Source organism: Mobula birostris, chromosome 17, assembly GCF_030028105.1.
Source record: "Mobula birostris isolate sMobBir1 chromosome 17, sMobBir1.hap1, whole genome shotgun sequence".
NCBI lineage: Eukaryota > Metazoa > Chordata > Chondrichthyes > Myliobatiformes > Myliobatidae > Mobula > Mobula birostris.
In genome coordinates, this window is record NC_092386.1 from 43,456,931 (window position 1) to 43,473,476 (window position 16,546).

General features: G+C 39.0%; 1 protein-coding gene across 8 annotated transcripts in view; it reads right to left on the reverse strand.

The window, feature by feature from the left end:
• agtpbp1 (ATP/GTP binding carboxypeptidase 1) overlaps nucleotides 1-16,546 on the reverse strand; it is a 267,274-nt gene that overhangs the window by 26,012 nt on the left and 224,716 nt on the right. The window contains exon 28 of one of the 8 annotated variants that reach the window (XM_072281606.1): nucleotides 2,118-2,149. The exons of the other annotated variants lie outside the window; for them this stretch is intronic. Coding sequence (XP_072137707.1) covers nucleotides 2,122-2,149 — 28 coding nt within the window. The 3' untranslated portion in view covers nucleotides 2,118-2,121. The remainder of the gene's footprint in view (nucleotides 1-2,117; nucleotides 2,150-16,546) is intronic. 8 annotated transcript variants of the gene reach the window in all.

Here is a 16,546-nt window from a genome sequence, read left to right on the forward strand (position 1 = left end):
CCACCCTCAGTGATACGGTTGGTGTCAGGAATATTGGAGCCTGCTCCTGACTGGAACATGGCTGTCGACCTTGGTAAAATGCTAATATTTACCCTGGTGAAAGCCACTACTACCCTCAGACCAGACTAGGTCTTGTGCTCCAGCAGCCTGAAGGCTGCAGTAATCTCAGAGCTGGAAAGATGCAGTCTGTGAGGCGCACAAGTGGAAACACGTAAGATACGTTGAGCTGGCAACAGATGCTAAGCAGCGTGGCTGGAAGGTGCAGATTCTTCCAGTAGAGGTTGGCTGCAGAGGAGTTGTGGCTACTTCCATGCTCAGATTGTTGAAGGGATTGGGAGTCGGAAGCCAGGGTTATAAAAGACCCCTCAGAGGTAGCCAAGCGAAGCAGCCACTGGTCATGGATGAAGAGGAGTGATGGCAGCTGGGCCCTAAAATGACCCATGGACGGCCAGATGTGAAGGGGGGTGCACCTGGGACGCTGGGTCACACTGTTGAGCCCTCGGGAGTTGTAGTGGGTTAAACTGAAACATCTAACAAGGGGGGTGCCCACCTGATGAGCCCTGCGAAGCATCTGCCACCTACCAAGCCCCACCTCAAGATTTCTATGCTATGACCTGAGTTAGAACCTGCTTATCAAAGGGATTGAAACACCTAGTCCTGTGAGCTCCAACAAAATATACATGCCAACATCAATACTCTAAAATAGTATCAAGCATCCTAATGATGGTATACTACCTGAAGAACATCCAAGATAGCAACTTCATGTTTACATATTAAACAGCTGAATATTGCTTTTTCTAGTCAGATTATATTATAACACAAAATATTTTCAGAAAGGTTATAACAAGAGCTTCTCATCATATTGAAGAAACATTTTCAAACGCCAATATTCATGCTAGCCAGCTCCAAAAGATACAAGGATTTCCAGTGGAATTATTATTTGCACAAGTTCGCTTATGATCTCAATGGCAAATACAAACAGAAAATAATCAAATATCTACCACATGAAAGATATGAATAGTCCAATCCATATCTTATACCACTCCACTGGTCCATACAAAGGATACTGTAAAGTAAGACTGTCATACTTTTTAAAAACAAGAAAACTGATCCTAATTGCTATTTAAATGTCAATTTATTAATTTTTTCTATGTAAGAAAGTTGTATATTAATGTTACATTCTAGCATGATTAGAGGTAGGGCATCACAAAATAGATGTTTAGACAATATAAAAGCACACACGTTATGAAAAATCTTACTTTATTGGTTAGCATTCTTTCCTCAACCAAAACCTACAACTTAATTTTTCATTCATCCTGTAAAATTATGTACCATTTCAACACAAACTATAGACTTTCAAAAAGAAACTCACAAGTTTGAGGGCATGAAAGGCAGTTTAATTCAAAATAATTTCTTTTATGGACATCATAGTATTAAACATTCTGTCAATACATACACGACGGACATCTTCTAGAATGGGTGCAGTATTATATGAAACTAGCAGCTGTCCGATGATTGGGTTTAGTAATCCTATTTGACAGTTTATCACAGAAAATGGGAAATTATTCACTTAGATTAGGTAATCATGCAGCAGAGACAATTTGTTGATGGCCATAGCTGTTATTCAGGAAAGCAGGAAGACCTCCTTGTAGACACTCCATAAGTGATCTGAGGGAAAAGGGTTCTTTCCAGAACAGAAGGGAATTGGTCATAGATCTGTTGTAAGTTTTAAAAATTTTAGAGATTGGAGAACACCAGTTAACAAACATGGCATTTAACAAATTACAAAGAAATATAGATTTGAAATTCTATTTTTATACAAAAACTTATGGTGTACTTCACCTTCCTAAGTTACTAGAATTTATTTTTGTTGACAAATAAAATAATTATGTAACCCAGGTAAATTAAACCTAAAGATGTAATGTTAGAAAGCTCCACCTGCAGAGGGATGAAAATGAGGTTTTCCGATTAAGGAAAAAAAAAGAGAATTTGAAAAAAAAATGCTATGCGAGAATGAGGCGTGGCTGTCGCAGGCGTGGACAAGGAAAGAAATGCAGCAACAATTAGAAGCTGAAGGCATGAACTATTAAGAGTGGAATTAGTAGTGAGTATCTTACCCTACTAACTTGAAAACCTCAAGGTGAAACCCCTGGAGGAGAGACAATAATGATAAAAGATTTATTGAAGCAATGGCTATAACACAGCAGCTATAACAAGACAATATCAGCGGAGACGAGTGTCCAAGATCCCTACTGTGTAGTCAGGAATTAATTCTGTAAAATCATACCAAGTGATTTGGTCAAGTTTTTTGTACAAGTTTGTGAGTTGACTTACCGTGGATGATAAAGTATTTCATTCCAATGAATCAAGAAAGAAGATGGCGAGCTACCCAAGATTCAATGAATCAGAACAGGAAAAAAATGTGTATTGACGCAGAGGATTTAATACGGTTGGATGTACAAGTTTATTTTCATTTGAAGAATCTGAATTTGATTTTCTGCAAGAACTGATTATTTTTGCAAAGACATTGATAAGCTACTGAATGAGATTTACTTTGTTTAAAAGTTGTGATCTTGAAGAATTGTCGTGAAGGAAGTTAAACTGTGTATATACAATTTTTGCATTTGAATTTAAACTTGTAGATGTACTGCCTGGAACTGAAACTGAAGTTAACTATAATACTTGAGAATAGGAATTATATTTGCTTTTCTAACTAACTAGGGATAAGTATGAAGGAAAGTGTAGTCCATAAACTTTTAAATAAGGAATGACACTAGTTCTAATTAGTTAGAGAAATTAGAGTAATAAAGGAACCTCACTGATTCTAATTAAAAAGGAATTTGTTTTGGTTTGCTAAGGTTTGGAACTTAAAAAGAATGTTGGAATTTTTAATTGTTCTTGCTCATGTAAATATTTTGTACATATTGTTTTTCTTATAAACAAAACTTATTTCCAGAAGTGTGTGGTTTCTAATCACTGCCTCCTTCAGATAACTAGAATCTTCTGATGGCCTACTAGCACCTAGTCACACACAAGACCAGTGCTACACTGGTGTTAAACTTACTCTAAATTTTATGTTGGCATGCTACATATCAAAACACAACATCTAGAAGTTAATAACTAATTCCAAAGCTATTGCCATTGATATTCTCCTTAATTGATTTCTCTGATCAATACTATATTAAAGCACTAATTGACATTTGTTTAAAGAAGATATTTTGTTACCATTTAGCATGATGAAACACTGTCAAGGTCAATAAATATTGATTATATTGTTTTCAAATAGCTGAATTGCAAATGATCACTTTATCAGTTCGGCTAAATGGCGTTTGACCACTGCTCCACAATCTAGATGATGAAAGCCCCTTAGTGCTGTATCAGTGTCAATCTCTAGTCAGTTTAATTGATGATCAATTAAAATTATTCTGTCATCTACTTTACACTGATCTACTACGAGACCGATCTCAACCAAAGAATTTGCACAACAAAGAGGTAATACATTTTAGAATCAAATCAAAATGGAGATTCAAACTTTGCATTCTAGATTAGATGTGCTACTTTCTGTACAAGTTTTTCCCATTGTTTTGTGATGTTTTTACTTTATCTGGTCAGTGAGAATTTGCAAGATTTAAAGATGTGCTCAAAGACTCCTTTAATAAAATGCAACATCCTAATAGACTCCTGGGAATAAATGGCTCCTAACCAATTGAAAAGGGAAGGTGCAGTTGGGTGGTTCTATGAATCTCAAGTGCATACATCAGGAGCACCCTCTAGCCTTGCATATGTGCTGAAAGGAAAGGACCACTTTACAGATTATCACTGTTGCCTCCTGCCCCACCTTTACAAGGTTCTGTGGTTCCCATAATGGTGTCATTAGTCACCTTAGAACACACAAAACAGAATGGAAAGCAAGTATTCTCAATCCCAAAGAACTGCTTAAGAAGATCTAGTTACTAAAATTAATTCCTACACGTTAAAAATAAAACAAGATTTAAAACATAGATAGCTGTAAGCTTATACACTACAGAGAAGGCAAATGTATAGTTATGAAAAGATCTTGCACAGTGTGCTTTTTTCTTACTAAACTATAGCGTAGTCAGCAATTAAGTAGGACTTGACCTCCTGTTTTCTTTTTTCGTCTCCTTTGAGTTCCACACAGTATGAGCTTAAAAAACTTTTAAGCTCACAGTGTGTGGAATACAAAGGAGATACTAAAAATGCACAACATTACACAGCAATAGTTTGCTACTTAAGTTAAAACATAATGAAGTGATTATATAAGGGGTGTGGCTGAAAGATCAGTTGATGCAGATGTAGGGGAAATTGCTAACAAGGTTACTGTATGTCATAATTTAAAACTGAGAAGCAGCTGCCCTTCATTTACTTACGGAAGTACTGATAGAGTTCTTTTCCTCCAAGTTTTATTCAAGATGCTAAGCCAAGTTTACGAACAATAATCTTCAAAATCCAAAATCCCAGATGTAAAATTTATAAGCAAAAATATCACTGGGAATATGTTTACTTATATGATCTGTGCTTTCTTGATTTGGTTATGTTTCTATGGCAACATCAATATTAAAAAAATTTGGATAGACATACAAAATAAAATATTGGAAATGGCTGGTACATTGACTGGGAGGAGACAATTTAATATGATACATTATAAAATCTTTGCTTGACCAATGAGCTTACTTTCATGGTCCCTTACTCTCCCCTCCTTCTCTCCTCAGACCTGAAGCTTAAGTACAGAAACAGATATTGTGACATTGTTCATCTTGCTGTCAAATTCAGAGTTACCAAAGTGAAGCTTCTCGTGATGCTGTTTTATATTCTGCAGATTAAATTATTTGTATCTGTGAATTCATCTTCAAAAAAATTTAAACCATCTAAAGTTATGAAGTATTTTCTATTTTATAGGCTGAATATGTAAAATGATATGAAAATCTTCAAGTTATGTTACACCCATACTACTTATTTTACTGTGACATATGGTTGATTAAATGGTACTAAAATTTTACAAGAGAAGTGCCAATATTTTTAACAGTTAAATGTGTTGTATTATATTTAATTCCCTACCCACAGCTGTTTGTATTTAGAAAAAGAATAATACATCTTTTTTCACTTTATGTGAATCACTGCTGCAAACAGGTATACAAAAATTAAGCTTCCATTTCAGGAATGCAAACCTACAGATCAACACTATTTCCATCATGAAGTCACCAAGGGAAGTGGGAAAAAAGTTGAATGGAGAGAAAAACCATTTGCTTGCTAAACATTCAGCTACACAAGAACTTCCTGAAAAGAATGCCAGTAACTATTCAGTATTTCATTCATCATCAAGAGCAGTGATAGTGAAATCAGTATGAGGGAAGAGAATCAAAATATACAATTGAGAATTGAAGCAATAGCTTCAAAAGAACTGGAAACAGCTGTATAATTTTGTAATTTGTAGTCAATCACTGACACGCTATGGAATCTCCAACATCTGTCCTGAATAGGCTAATACAGTCTTGCAAATTGGTTAATGAAAACCCATCAAACCCTAATCTGTTTTGAATTATGCACATCACTGCCAATAGAGTTCAAAAGTTATTTAGAGATTTGGCAGCATTTCTTCAAAAAAGTTTAGTTTTACAAATTTCTTCTCTTTCTTTTGCTAAATCTTTGTAGGAGCCTCCTATAGGAATTTATGCTCATTGTCAAACAACAATAGCCTCATGGATTTGTTTATGGAAAACAAAACTGTAATTCTAATGATTGTTTCACAGCAAGTATTCATTTTCTCATTCTAAACAGGAAATAATTTACCCTTGTGCCTGGCTTTTTATTATCATTGTGTTCCACCATCTTCACATTTTTGCTGCTCTGAAAGCAAGTTTGAGTGTTCTAACTAAAACTTTAACAGATTTGCTTTGAATACTGAATTATAATTGCTTCTTAAGAAACTTGTGATTACGTGAAAGGGAATAATTGAAAGCAAGGAGCAAATGTGTCATAAAAGAAAAATCAGGGCATTTCAATAGTTTATATGGTGGTCACTAACTGCAATATAACACTTAACTGTAATGAATAGAATTTTATGTGGATTTGGGATTTCTGACATGCGAGATTACGGGTGAAGCCTGGTGGTTTGCTATTTAAGAATTGCACAGAATTTCATAGTACTTTCTTCCAAATTATCTGATCGTAGCCTTCTTTTAAATGTCTACTGCTTTATTCACCAAACAACTTATTCCTATACTGAGTCCTGAAGAAGGATCTCGGCCTGAAATGTCAACTATTTATTTATTAATTTCCATAAATGTTGCCTGATCTGCTGAGTTCCTCCAGCATTTTGTGTGTGTTGCTTTGGATTTCTAACATCTGCAGACATTTTCATGCTTACTCCTATACATCTTACTTTCTCATTCCCACTAGATGCCTATTGAGCTTTCCAACATACTCAGTGATCCGGAATATCTTTCCAACACATAATAAATTCAAGTTGCTGCTTTTAAATAGAATGCATGATAGATCTCCTTTTCCCACACACATTGTGCATAATTCAAGGAAGAACTCCAGTATCTTTTAATTCTCCCAGCTAAAGTTTGGCATAAATATGGCCTGATCTACAATGGGAATATAGACAAAGAGAACATATATTCTTGCTCCCATATCCCTACAGCAGGACAGGTATCTGCCAGAGACCTTTTCCCATCTGGTAAGCAGCATTCTGTCTTGTTGAGTACCTGCATTTAAGTCAGTGGACTTTATTTTATGGACATAAGTTCCCACCCACATTTTCCTTGACTGAATGCAGAAGGTTCACCTTACTGGCCTTTCTTGCAAAGTTACTTAATTATTTACTTAGAGATACAGTGCAGAACAGATCCTTCCAGCCCAATGAACCGTGTCATCTACAACCCACCCACATCTAATCCTAGCTTAATGAAAGGATCATTTACAATGACCAATTAACCTATTAACCAGTACGTCTTTGGACTGTGGGGGGCAACTGGAGCACCCAGAGGAAACTCGCATAGCCAGGAAGAAAAAGGTACAAACTCTTTACAGACAGTAAACTGCAATACCCTGAGCTGTAATAACGTCGGGCTAACCGCTACGCTATTGCGGCACCTCCAAGAGTGATCATGTTCATAAATGATAAAAACAATAACATTAAAAGCCTGTTAAGAGCTCATGGTTTTCAAGGAGGCCAGTTCTTTCTGAACATTTCACACTCACAGAGTGATGCTGCCCTGCTTAATTAGCAATGTCAGCATGGTCTTGCAATATACACTGCAAATTCTGTGCAGAAATGTTTGACTATGAATCCAAGTCCCAAACTTGTTGGCATTTACAAGTGTGCTTGTCAGCAGTTCAAAGCAGAACAACATGCTTTTAGCAGAAATATCAGGCCAACATTCCTTTTATGAAGTTCAATTTCAACAAAACAACGACTTGTATAGCTCTTGCAGAAATTTCTTTTGGGCTCATTATCAAACATTTTTCCTAGTGGTCTGGTAAATAAATTCTATATTCCTGAGAGAATGATTTCTTGTGGCTTCAAGTGTCATTAGGGTTTGTGCACTCTGTGTGTGCTGTATTAGTTTCAGTCAAACAGCTTTTTTGTTCCATTCCCTCCCCCATTTGTTTTCCATTTGGCATACCTTCTGAAAAGTATGATTAAATGAAACACAGAATAAATTGCTCTTAAAAATTTGAGCTGGCATTTCATTACATTTATGCCCTCTGCAAATGTCAATTCTGAGAATGTCACCATTTATTTTGTGCAAATTGTTGGAAATGAAGGGTAGGAACCAATCCATAGGTCTAATCAATATAGAGTGCAGAAGCACACATGCACAACTGTCAGCAGAAGAATGCCTGATCCTAGTCTTCCCATTAGAAGTACAGTGTGACTAGAAGCCACTTACTATGGAACATTAGTTGGAGCGTGTTCTGTAGTATTCCAGCAGGCATCTCAGGAGTAAAGGTTTATTGATCGACTTCACTCCCACTGAATACAACAAAACAGGATGAATTCTCTCTTCGCTGATTTTGCTGCGACTCAAATGACAGCCATGCTCCAGTTCCTACACTACACCAGTAATGCACAGGAACAGCATCCACTGAAGGATGAGAGAACACTTATTTCTTCTTATCAAGTGAGATTGGCTGAAGGTGCGAGAGTGGGAAAAGAAAATGTATGGATAGACAGATAATATATAATTACCAGAACTGAAATGATTACAGTTTCAAATTCTGATACTCTGAAAGCCTCAACTTTCTTTGTTTTGTGCCTCTCGTACAGAAACGTGCTAATCAAACCTATGCTATCAAATCTCTATTTACACCAATAACAATTTGCCTGACTTGGTCCATTAGCTACTATGCCCTGGCAATTCAAGTGTTTCTTGAATTTCCTCTTAAATATTGTGTGAAGAGTTGATTTCACCACCCAATCAGGAAACGTGTTTGACTATCAGTTCTTCCTCAGCCTCCTGAGTTATAGGAAGAGGTTGAGCAGACTAGGACTTCATTGCTGTGCTGTAGAAGATTGAGGAGTGATCTTACAGAACTGTATATAATCATGAGAGACTTAGATAGTGTGAATGCACATAGTCTTCTTTCCAGACAAAGGGAGCTAAAAATAACAGAGCACAAGTTTAAGGTGAGAGGTTAAAGATTTAAAAGAGACCTCGGGGGCAACTCCTTCACACAGAAGGTGATGCACATATGGAATAAACTGCCAGAAAAGAGTGGTTGAGGCAGGTACAATATAAACATTCAAAAGGCTTTTGGATAAGTACATAAACAGGAGGGGTTAGAGGGTAATGTGATTGGTATCCACCATGGTCAGAATAATGAGATGGGCCAAAGGGCCTTTTTCCATGCTGTATTATTCTACGACTCCTCTAAAATGACTCCAGGTTAACTCATAAGTCTAAAACTCCATCTTAAGAAGGACATTAGGAGAGTCAGAAGGAGCCATGAGAAGGCCTAAGTGGGCAGGATTAAGGAAAACCCCAAGGCATTCTACAAGTATGTGAAGAGCAAGAGGATAAGACGTAGAGAATAGGACCAATCAAGTGTGGCAATGCAAAAGTGTGTATGGAACCAGAGGAGATAGCAGAGGTACTGAATGAATACTTTACCTCAGTATTTACTATGGAAAAGGATCTTGCTGACGACAGTGATGACTTGCAGCAGACTGAAAAGCTTGAGCATGTAGATTTTAAGAAAGAGGATGTGCTGGAGCTTTTGGAAAGCATCAAGTTGGATAAATCGCCGAGACCGGATGAGATGTACCCTAGGCTACTGTGGGAGGTGAGGGATGAGGTTGCTGAGCCTCTAGCAATGATGTTTGCATCATCAGTGGGGATGGGAGAGGTTCCGGAGGATTGGAGGGTTGCGGATGTTGTTCCTTTATTCAAGAAAGGGAGTAGAGATAGTCCAGGAAATTATAGACCAGTGTGTCTTACTTCAGTGGTTGGTAAGCTGATGGAGAAGATCCTGACAGGCAGGATTTATGAAGATTAGGAGAGGTATAATATGATTAGGAATAGTCAGCATGGCTTTGTCAAGGGCAGGTCATGCCTTATGAGCCTGATTGAATTTTTTGAGGATGTGACTAAACACAGTGATGAAGGAAGAGCAGTAGATGTAGTGTATATGGATTTCAGCAAGGCATTTGATAAGGTACCCCATGCAAGGCTTATTGAGAAAGTAAGGAGGCAGGGGATCCAAGGGGACATTGCTTTGTGGATCCAGAACTGGTTTGCCCACAGAAGCCAAGGAGTGGTTGTAGACAGGTCATATTCTGCATGGAGGTCGGTGACCAGTGGTGTGCCTCAGGGATCTGTTCTGGGACCCTTACTCTTTATGATTTTTATAAATGACCTGGATGAGGAAGTGGAGGGATGGGTTAGTAAATTTGCTGATGACACAAAGGTTGGGGGTGTTGTGGACAATGTGGAGGGTTGTCAGAGGTTATAGCGGGACATTGATAGGATGTAAAACTGGGCTGAGAAGTAGCAGATGGAGTTCAACCCAGATAAGTGTGAAGTGGTTCATTTTAGTAGGTCAAATATGATGGCAGAATATAGTATTAATGGTAAGACTCTCGGCAGTGTGGAGGATCAGAGGGATCTTGGGGTCCGAGTAAATAGGACGCTCAAAGCAGCTGCACAGGTTGACTCTGTGGTTAAGAAGGCATATGGTGTATTGGCCTTCATCAATCATGGGATTGAGTTTAGGAGCCATATGTTGCAGCTATATAGGACCCTGGTCAGACCCCACTTGCAGTACTGTGCTTAGTTCTGTTCACCTCACTACAGGAAGGATGTGGAAACTGTAGAAAGGGTGCAGAGGAGATTTACAAGGATGTTGCCTGGATTGGGGAGCATGCCTTATGAAAGCAGGTTGAGTGAACTCGGCCTTTTTCGACAGAGAATGAGAGGTGACCTGACAGAGGTGCATAAGATGATGACAGGCATTGATCGGGTCCACAGTCAGAAACTTTTGCCCAGGGCTGAAATGGTTGCCACAAGAGGACACAGATTTAAGGTGCTGGGGAGTAGGTACAGAGGAGATGTCAAGGGTAAGTTTTTTATGCAGAGAGTGGTGAGTGCGTGGAGTGGGCTGCCGGCAACGGTGGTGGAGGCGGATACGATAAGGTCTTTTAAGGAACTTTTGGATAGGTACATGGAGCTTAGAAAAATAGAGAGCTATGGGTAAGCCTAGTAATTTCTAAGGTAGGGACATGTTTGGCACAACTTTGTGGGCCGGAAGGCCTGTACTGTGCTGTAGGTTTTCTATGTTTCTATGCTTCTAGCCAACATCTTAGTGAACCTTTGCAACAACACAATAATGTCCTTCTTATAGCGTGGTGACTAGAATTTCACACAGTACTCCAGCAGTGGACTAATCAATGTTTCATAAAACTGCCCAATAACATCCCTCCCCTTGTGTCCTATGTTCCATCTAATGAAGGCAAGCATCTCATACACCTTTTCACCATCTTATCAAATTGTCACTCTCAGGGATCCTTGTACACCAAGGTCCCTCTGTTCCACTATACTCTCTAGGTCCCTACCATTCATTCTCCATGTCCTGCCCTTATTAATCCTCCCAGTGTGTATTACCCTGACACTTAGAAGGACTAAGTTCCAATTTTACCAACTGATCTGTAACCCAGCACCATTTCCTCACTGTTAAAAACACTAGCAATCTTTGTGCCATTTGCAAGCGTACTAATCATACTCCAACAATCATATCCAGATTGTTAATGTATGTATACGCTATACATTACTTACAGAGCAAGGGTCTCAGCAACAATGCCTGTGGGTACATCACTGGTCACAAACTTCCAATCACAAAAACAACCCCAATCTTCACCCTGTGTGCCTGCCTGGCCCTGTGTTCCTCCAGCATTTTGTGTGTGTTGCTTGCATCCTAGCACCCGCAGATTTTCTCTTGTTTGTGATTGTCTTGCTATCACCAAGCCAGTTTTGGATCCTATGGCTCCAACTTATTGGATCAGCCTTCCACATGGGACCTTATCAAAAACCTAGCTGACCTCCAGGTGGTCTACTACAACAGCCCTTATCAATAGATTTTTTTTTACCTCTTCAGAAATTCAATCAAATTGGTCAGAAAGGGTCTCACCATAACAAACGTCTACGTTCTGTCCGCCAGAGAATGCAGGATCTCCCAGTGGCCACACATTTTAATTCCACGTCCCATTCCCATTCTGATATGTCTATCCACGGCCTCCTCTACTGTAAAGATGAAGCCACACTCAGGTTGGAGGAACAACACCTTATATTCCGTCTGGGTAGCCTCCAACCTGATGGCATGAACATTGACTTCTCTAACTTCTGTTAATGCCCCACCTCCCCCTCGTACCCCATCCGTTATTTATTTATATACACACATTCTTTTTCTCCCTCTGTCCCTGTCACTATACCCCTTGCCCATCCTCTGGGCTTCCCCCCTCCCCCTTTTCTTTCTCCCTAGGCCTCCTGTCCCATGATCCTCTCATATCCCTTTTGCCAATCAACTGTCCAGCTCTTGGCTCCATCCCTCCCCCTCCTGTCTTCTCCTATCATTTTGGGTCTCCCCCTCCGCCCCCCCACTTTCAAATCTCTTACTAGCTCTTCTTTCAGTTAGCCCTGATGAAGGGTCTTGGCCCAAAACGTCAACTGTACCTCTTCCTAGAGATGCTGCCTGGCCTGCTGCATTCACCAGCAACTTTTACATGTGTTGCTTGAAATTCCAGTATCTGCAGATTTCCTCGTGTTAATGTGATGTTTAAATAACCACTGCCTTTTCAAATGCAAATTAAGTATGTCTCTCGGGGCCTTTCCCCAATAACTTCCCTATCATGGCTTTCAGACTGATTGGCCAGTAATAACCAGCCTATCCCTCTGGCCCTTCTTAAATATAGCCATCACTTTAGTTATTCTCTAATCATTTGGCATCACTTGTTGGCAGTGAAAATTAAAAATCTGTTGTATTCCAGAACAGTCTGGGATACATAGACTCATGCCCTGGGAATTATCCACCAATAAGACTGAAGATACCCAATATCTTCCTCTTTTTTAATGCTACCCAGTTCTAAAATTTTCCAGCTACAATGTCCTCCTTCTTCATCAATATAGAGAAGTAATCATTTATGACCTCACCGACTGTTATTTCCTTTGGCTCCAAATGCAGCTGTGAGTTTTTGTCCTTGGTTGTGCTTTTGCCCTTAAAATATTTTAAAAAATGCTTCAGAATTTTTCTTAAAATTGTTGCATCATGATAGCTCACGTCCCTTTGACCTCCTGTTCCCTTTTTTTTAAACACCCTGTACATTTTCCATACTTCCAAGGATCACCCCTGCTTTCAATTCTCGAGAGTGATTACATACTCGTATTTTTTTTCATCATCCAGCCCTCATTATTCCTTGAAGATCAGGGTTCCATGCGTTTTTCTCATTTCCTTTCACTCTTATGGGAACACATTAGCACTGAAATCTCACTATGAATTTCTCATTTTAATGTTTTGCACTTGTTGGCTGTTAATCTACCTGCAAGTAGCTGCCCCAACTCTACTGTTCCCTGGTCCTATATTATGATTGAAAAAGAAGAATGGCCTTCACTCAGTTCAGGACCAGGTTATCCTAAATCCATTCTATAACTACCTTGAAATTTACAGGGTTATGGTCACCAATTCAGAACTGCTCTCCTACCAAAATTCTAACCACTTGTCCAGCTAACATTTCCTAAAATTAGGTTCAATATCACCCCTTCACTCATTGGACAATCTACGTATCATCTCAAACAGCTCTCCTGGACACATTTAAAGGATAGTCAGAGGCTTTTTCCCAGAGCTGAAATGGCTAGCATGAGAGGGCACAGTTTTAAGGTGTTTGGAAGTAAGTACAGAGGACATGTCAGGGGTAAGTTTTTTACGTAGAGAGTGGTGGGTGCGTGGAATGGGCTGTTGGCGACGGTGGTGGAGGTGGATATGATAGGGTCTTTTAAGAGACTCCTGGACAGGTACATGGAGCTCAGAAAAATAGAGGGCTATGGGTAACCCTAGGTAATTTCTAAGGTAGGGACGTGTTCGGCACAGCTTTGTGGGCCGAAAGGTCTGTATTGTGCTGTAGGTTTTCCGTGTTTCTATATTTCTAATACCAGATCCTCTGGATTTTCACACTAAAATGTGAATGTTATCAGGACTGACGAAGGGTCTCGGCCCAAAATGTCGACTGTACCTCTTCGTAAAGATGCTGCCTGGCCTGCTGCGTTCACCAGCATTTTTATGTGTTACATAATCCTCAAATTGACTGCTCAGAAACATTATTAAAAGATCATTCAAAAATATTTTTTTCCATTGTCACTAAAGTAAAAATTGTCTCACATCTTCTTCTCCAGGCAATGGCTGGGATCAAGATAATACAGTGAGACAAACTCACTGAACCTCCAAATAAAAGAGAACTACAAAAGTATGAATGATGTTTTTATAGAGGACCATAGTAAAAGTCCAAAAGTTGATTAGATATTCGGCTTTGTATTGTAAAGCCCAGGGAGAGGTTTCGCTGCAAATGTAATGGTTTCTCTGTAGCAGCAATGTTTGGGTTATGACTGGAGATAACGGGGACTTTGGAATGTATACAGTCCAATGAAAGGAGTGGTTTTTCTTTCTTGTGTGCCCGAGAGCAAGGTATTCGTGGTCTTTTGCTTGGCAGAAGATGGAGAGAGAAGGTGCCAGAATGGAGAGGTCATAGACTGTAGGGCGGATTGGATGCGGAATGGGGCCAGGAGTCAACGCCACCCAGGGAAAATCAAAGGAGAACAAACGGCCGGGAAAATTGTGAGCTCCAACGTGAGCATTAGACTGTTTCATTAAAATGGGCCCCTTTCTTTTTGTTTTCTTCACTAACCCACTAGTCAAATTAAGAATGATAAAGCTAAATCGTTTAATCCACACAAACAAAAGATTTAACACCACAGATTACACACGTTTGGCGGAGCCAGAGACGGTCTTCCATAGACTAATGCTGCTGGCCGAACCTGAGGATTACAGTATTAGTTTTAACAGACAAATTAAAAATAGCCAATTACAACAAAATGGGATGAGAAAATGTATACCTTTAATATTAAGCTTGAAGACTTACACTTTTATTTTACACTTTCTACATTGAAATTTACACTATGAGTAGCAATCCTCGATATAGATTACTTGACATACAATGGCATGCAAAAGTTTGGGCACCCCGATCAAAATTTCTGTTACTGTGAATAGCTCTGCGAGTAAAAGATGAACTGATTTCCAAAAGGCATAAAGTTAAAGATGACACATTTCTTTCATATTTTAAGCAAGAAAACTTTTTTATTTCCATCTTTTTCAGTTTCAAAATAACAAAAAAAGAAAAGGGCCCGAAGCAAAAGTTTGGGCACCCTGCATGGTTAGTACTTAGTAACACCCCCTTTGGCAAATATCACAGCTTGTAAACGCTTTCTGTAGCCAGCTAAGAGTCTTTCAGTTCTTGCTTTGTGGATTTTCGTCCATTTTTCCTTGCAAAAGGCTTCTAGTTCTGTGAGATTCTTGGGCCATCTTGCATGCACTGCTCTTTTGAGGTCTATCCACAGATTCTCGATGATGTTTGGGTCAGGGGACTGTGAGGGCCATGGCAAAACCTTCAGCTTGTGCCTCTTGAGGTAGTCCATTGTGGATTTTGAGGTGTGTTTAGGTTCATTACCCTGTTGTAGAAGCCATCCTCTTTTCATCCTCGGCTTTTTTTTACAGATGGTGTGATGTTTGCTTGCAGAATTTGCTGGTATTTAATTGAATTCATTCTTCCCTCTACCAGTAAATGTTCCCCATGCCACTGGCTGCAACACAAGCCCAAAGCATGATTGATCCACCCCCGTGCTTAACAGTCGGAGAGGTGTTCTTTTCATGAAATTCTGCACCCTTTTTTTCTCCAAACATACCTTTGCTCATTGTGGCAAAAAAGTTCTATTCAAAAGGTTCAAAGGAACATCTAAACAAGCCTGATGCATTTTGGAAACAAGTCCAAAATGCATCAGGATGAAGTTAAAATAGAACTTTTTGTTAAAGATAAAACGGCAGCTCAGTCTTCTCAGACCAATAACTTGATATCATGTACTACTTAGATTTGCAATTACAACACTGTAATTTGAACTTTGTACAGGACATAGCCCTTGTATCCATACAGCTGGATTCTAGCATGAACAGCATTTCCAAGAAAAGTAGAACTTTGTTTTCATTTATACTTTATTTTGTTTTAATGCTTAGGAAAGAACTGAGGTTATCTGGCAAGAAAAGATTGGCAGTACCATTCTTAGATATAATCTCAAATAATAGATGAAGCATTTATGTAAACACGAGGAAATCTGCAGATGCTGGAATTTCAAGCAACACACATAAAAATTGCTGGTGAATGCAGCAGGCCAGGCAGCATCTATAGAAAGAGGTACAGTCGACGTTTCACGGCGGGACCCTTCATCAGGACTAACTGCAAGAAGAGATAGTGAAAGAAGAGATACTATCTCTTCTTTCAGTTAGTCCTGACGAAGGGTCTCAGCCCAAAACGTCGACTGTAGATGCTATAGATGCTGCCTGGCCTGCTGCGTTCACCAGCAATTTTTATGTGTGAATGCATTTATGTGCCTGGTATACGACTTCACATTAGCACTGGGGGAAGGTAAAAAGGGTTAACAGATAATAACACTCTAGCATCAGGTAGAAGTACTATTCAACTGAAGAATCTGGCATCTTTAACCCAAGCCAGATTCAATAATTGAAGAAAAGCACTTCATAATTTCTATTGGATATTTTCCTTCAATAAAGTAATTAGCACAAAGGTGATATGTTCAATATTCCCCCAGCTATTGGGAAGGAAGCATTCACAAAAATAAAAAACAATTATAATCCTGATACAGAGACTACATAGAAGTTTATTTTAACATTTGTCACTATACCAGATACAAATAATATCTCATGGAAGTTTTTAGGGTAATGATTTAGTTTTGTTTTCTGCCCATCTAGT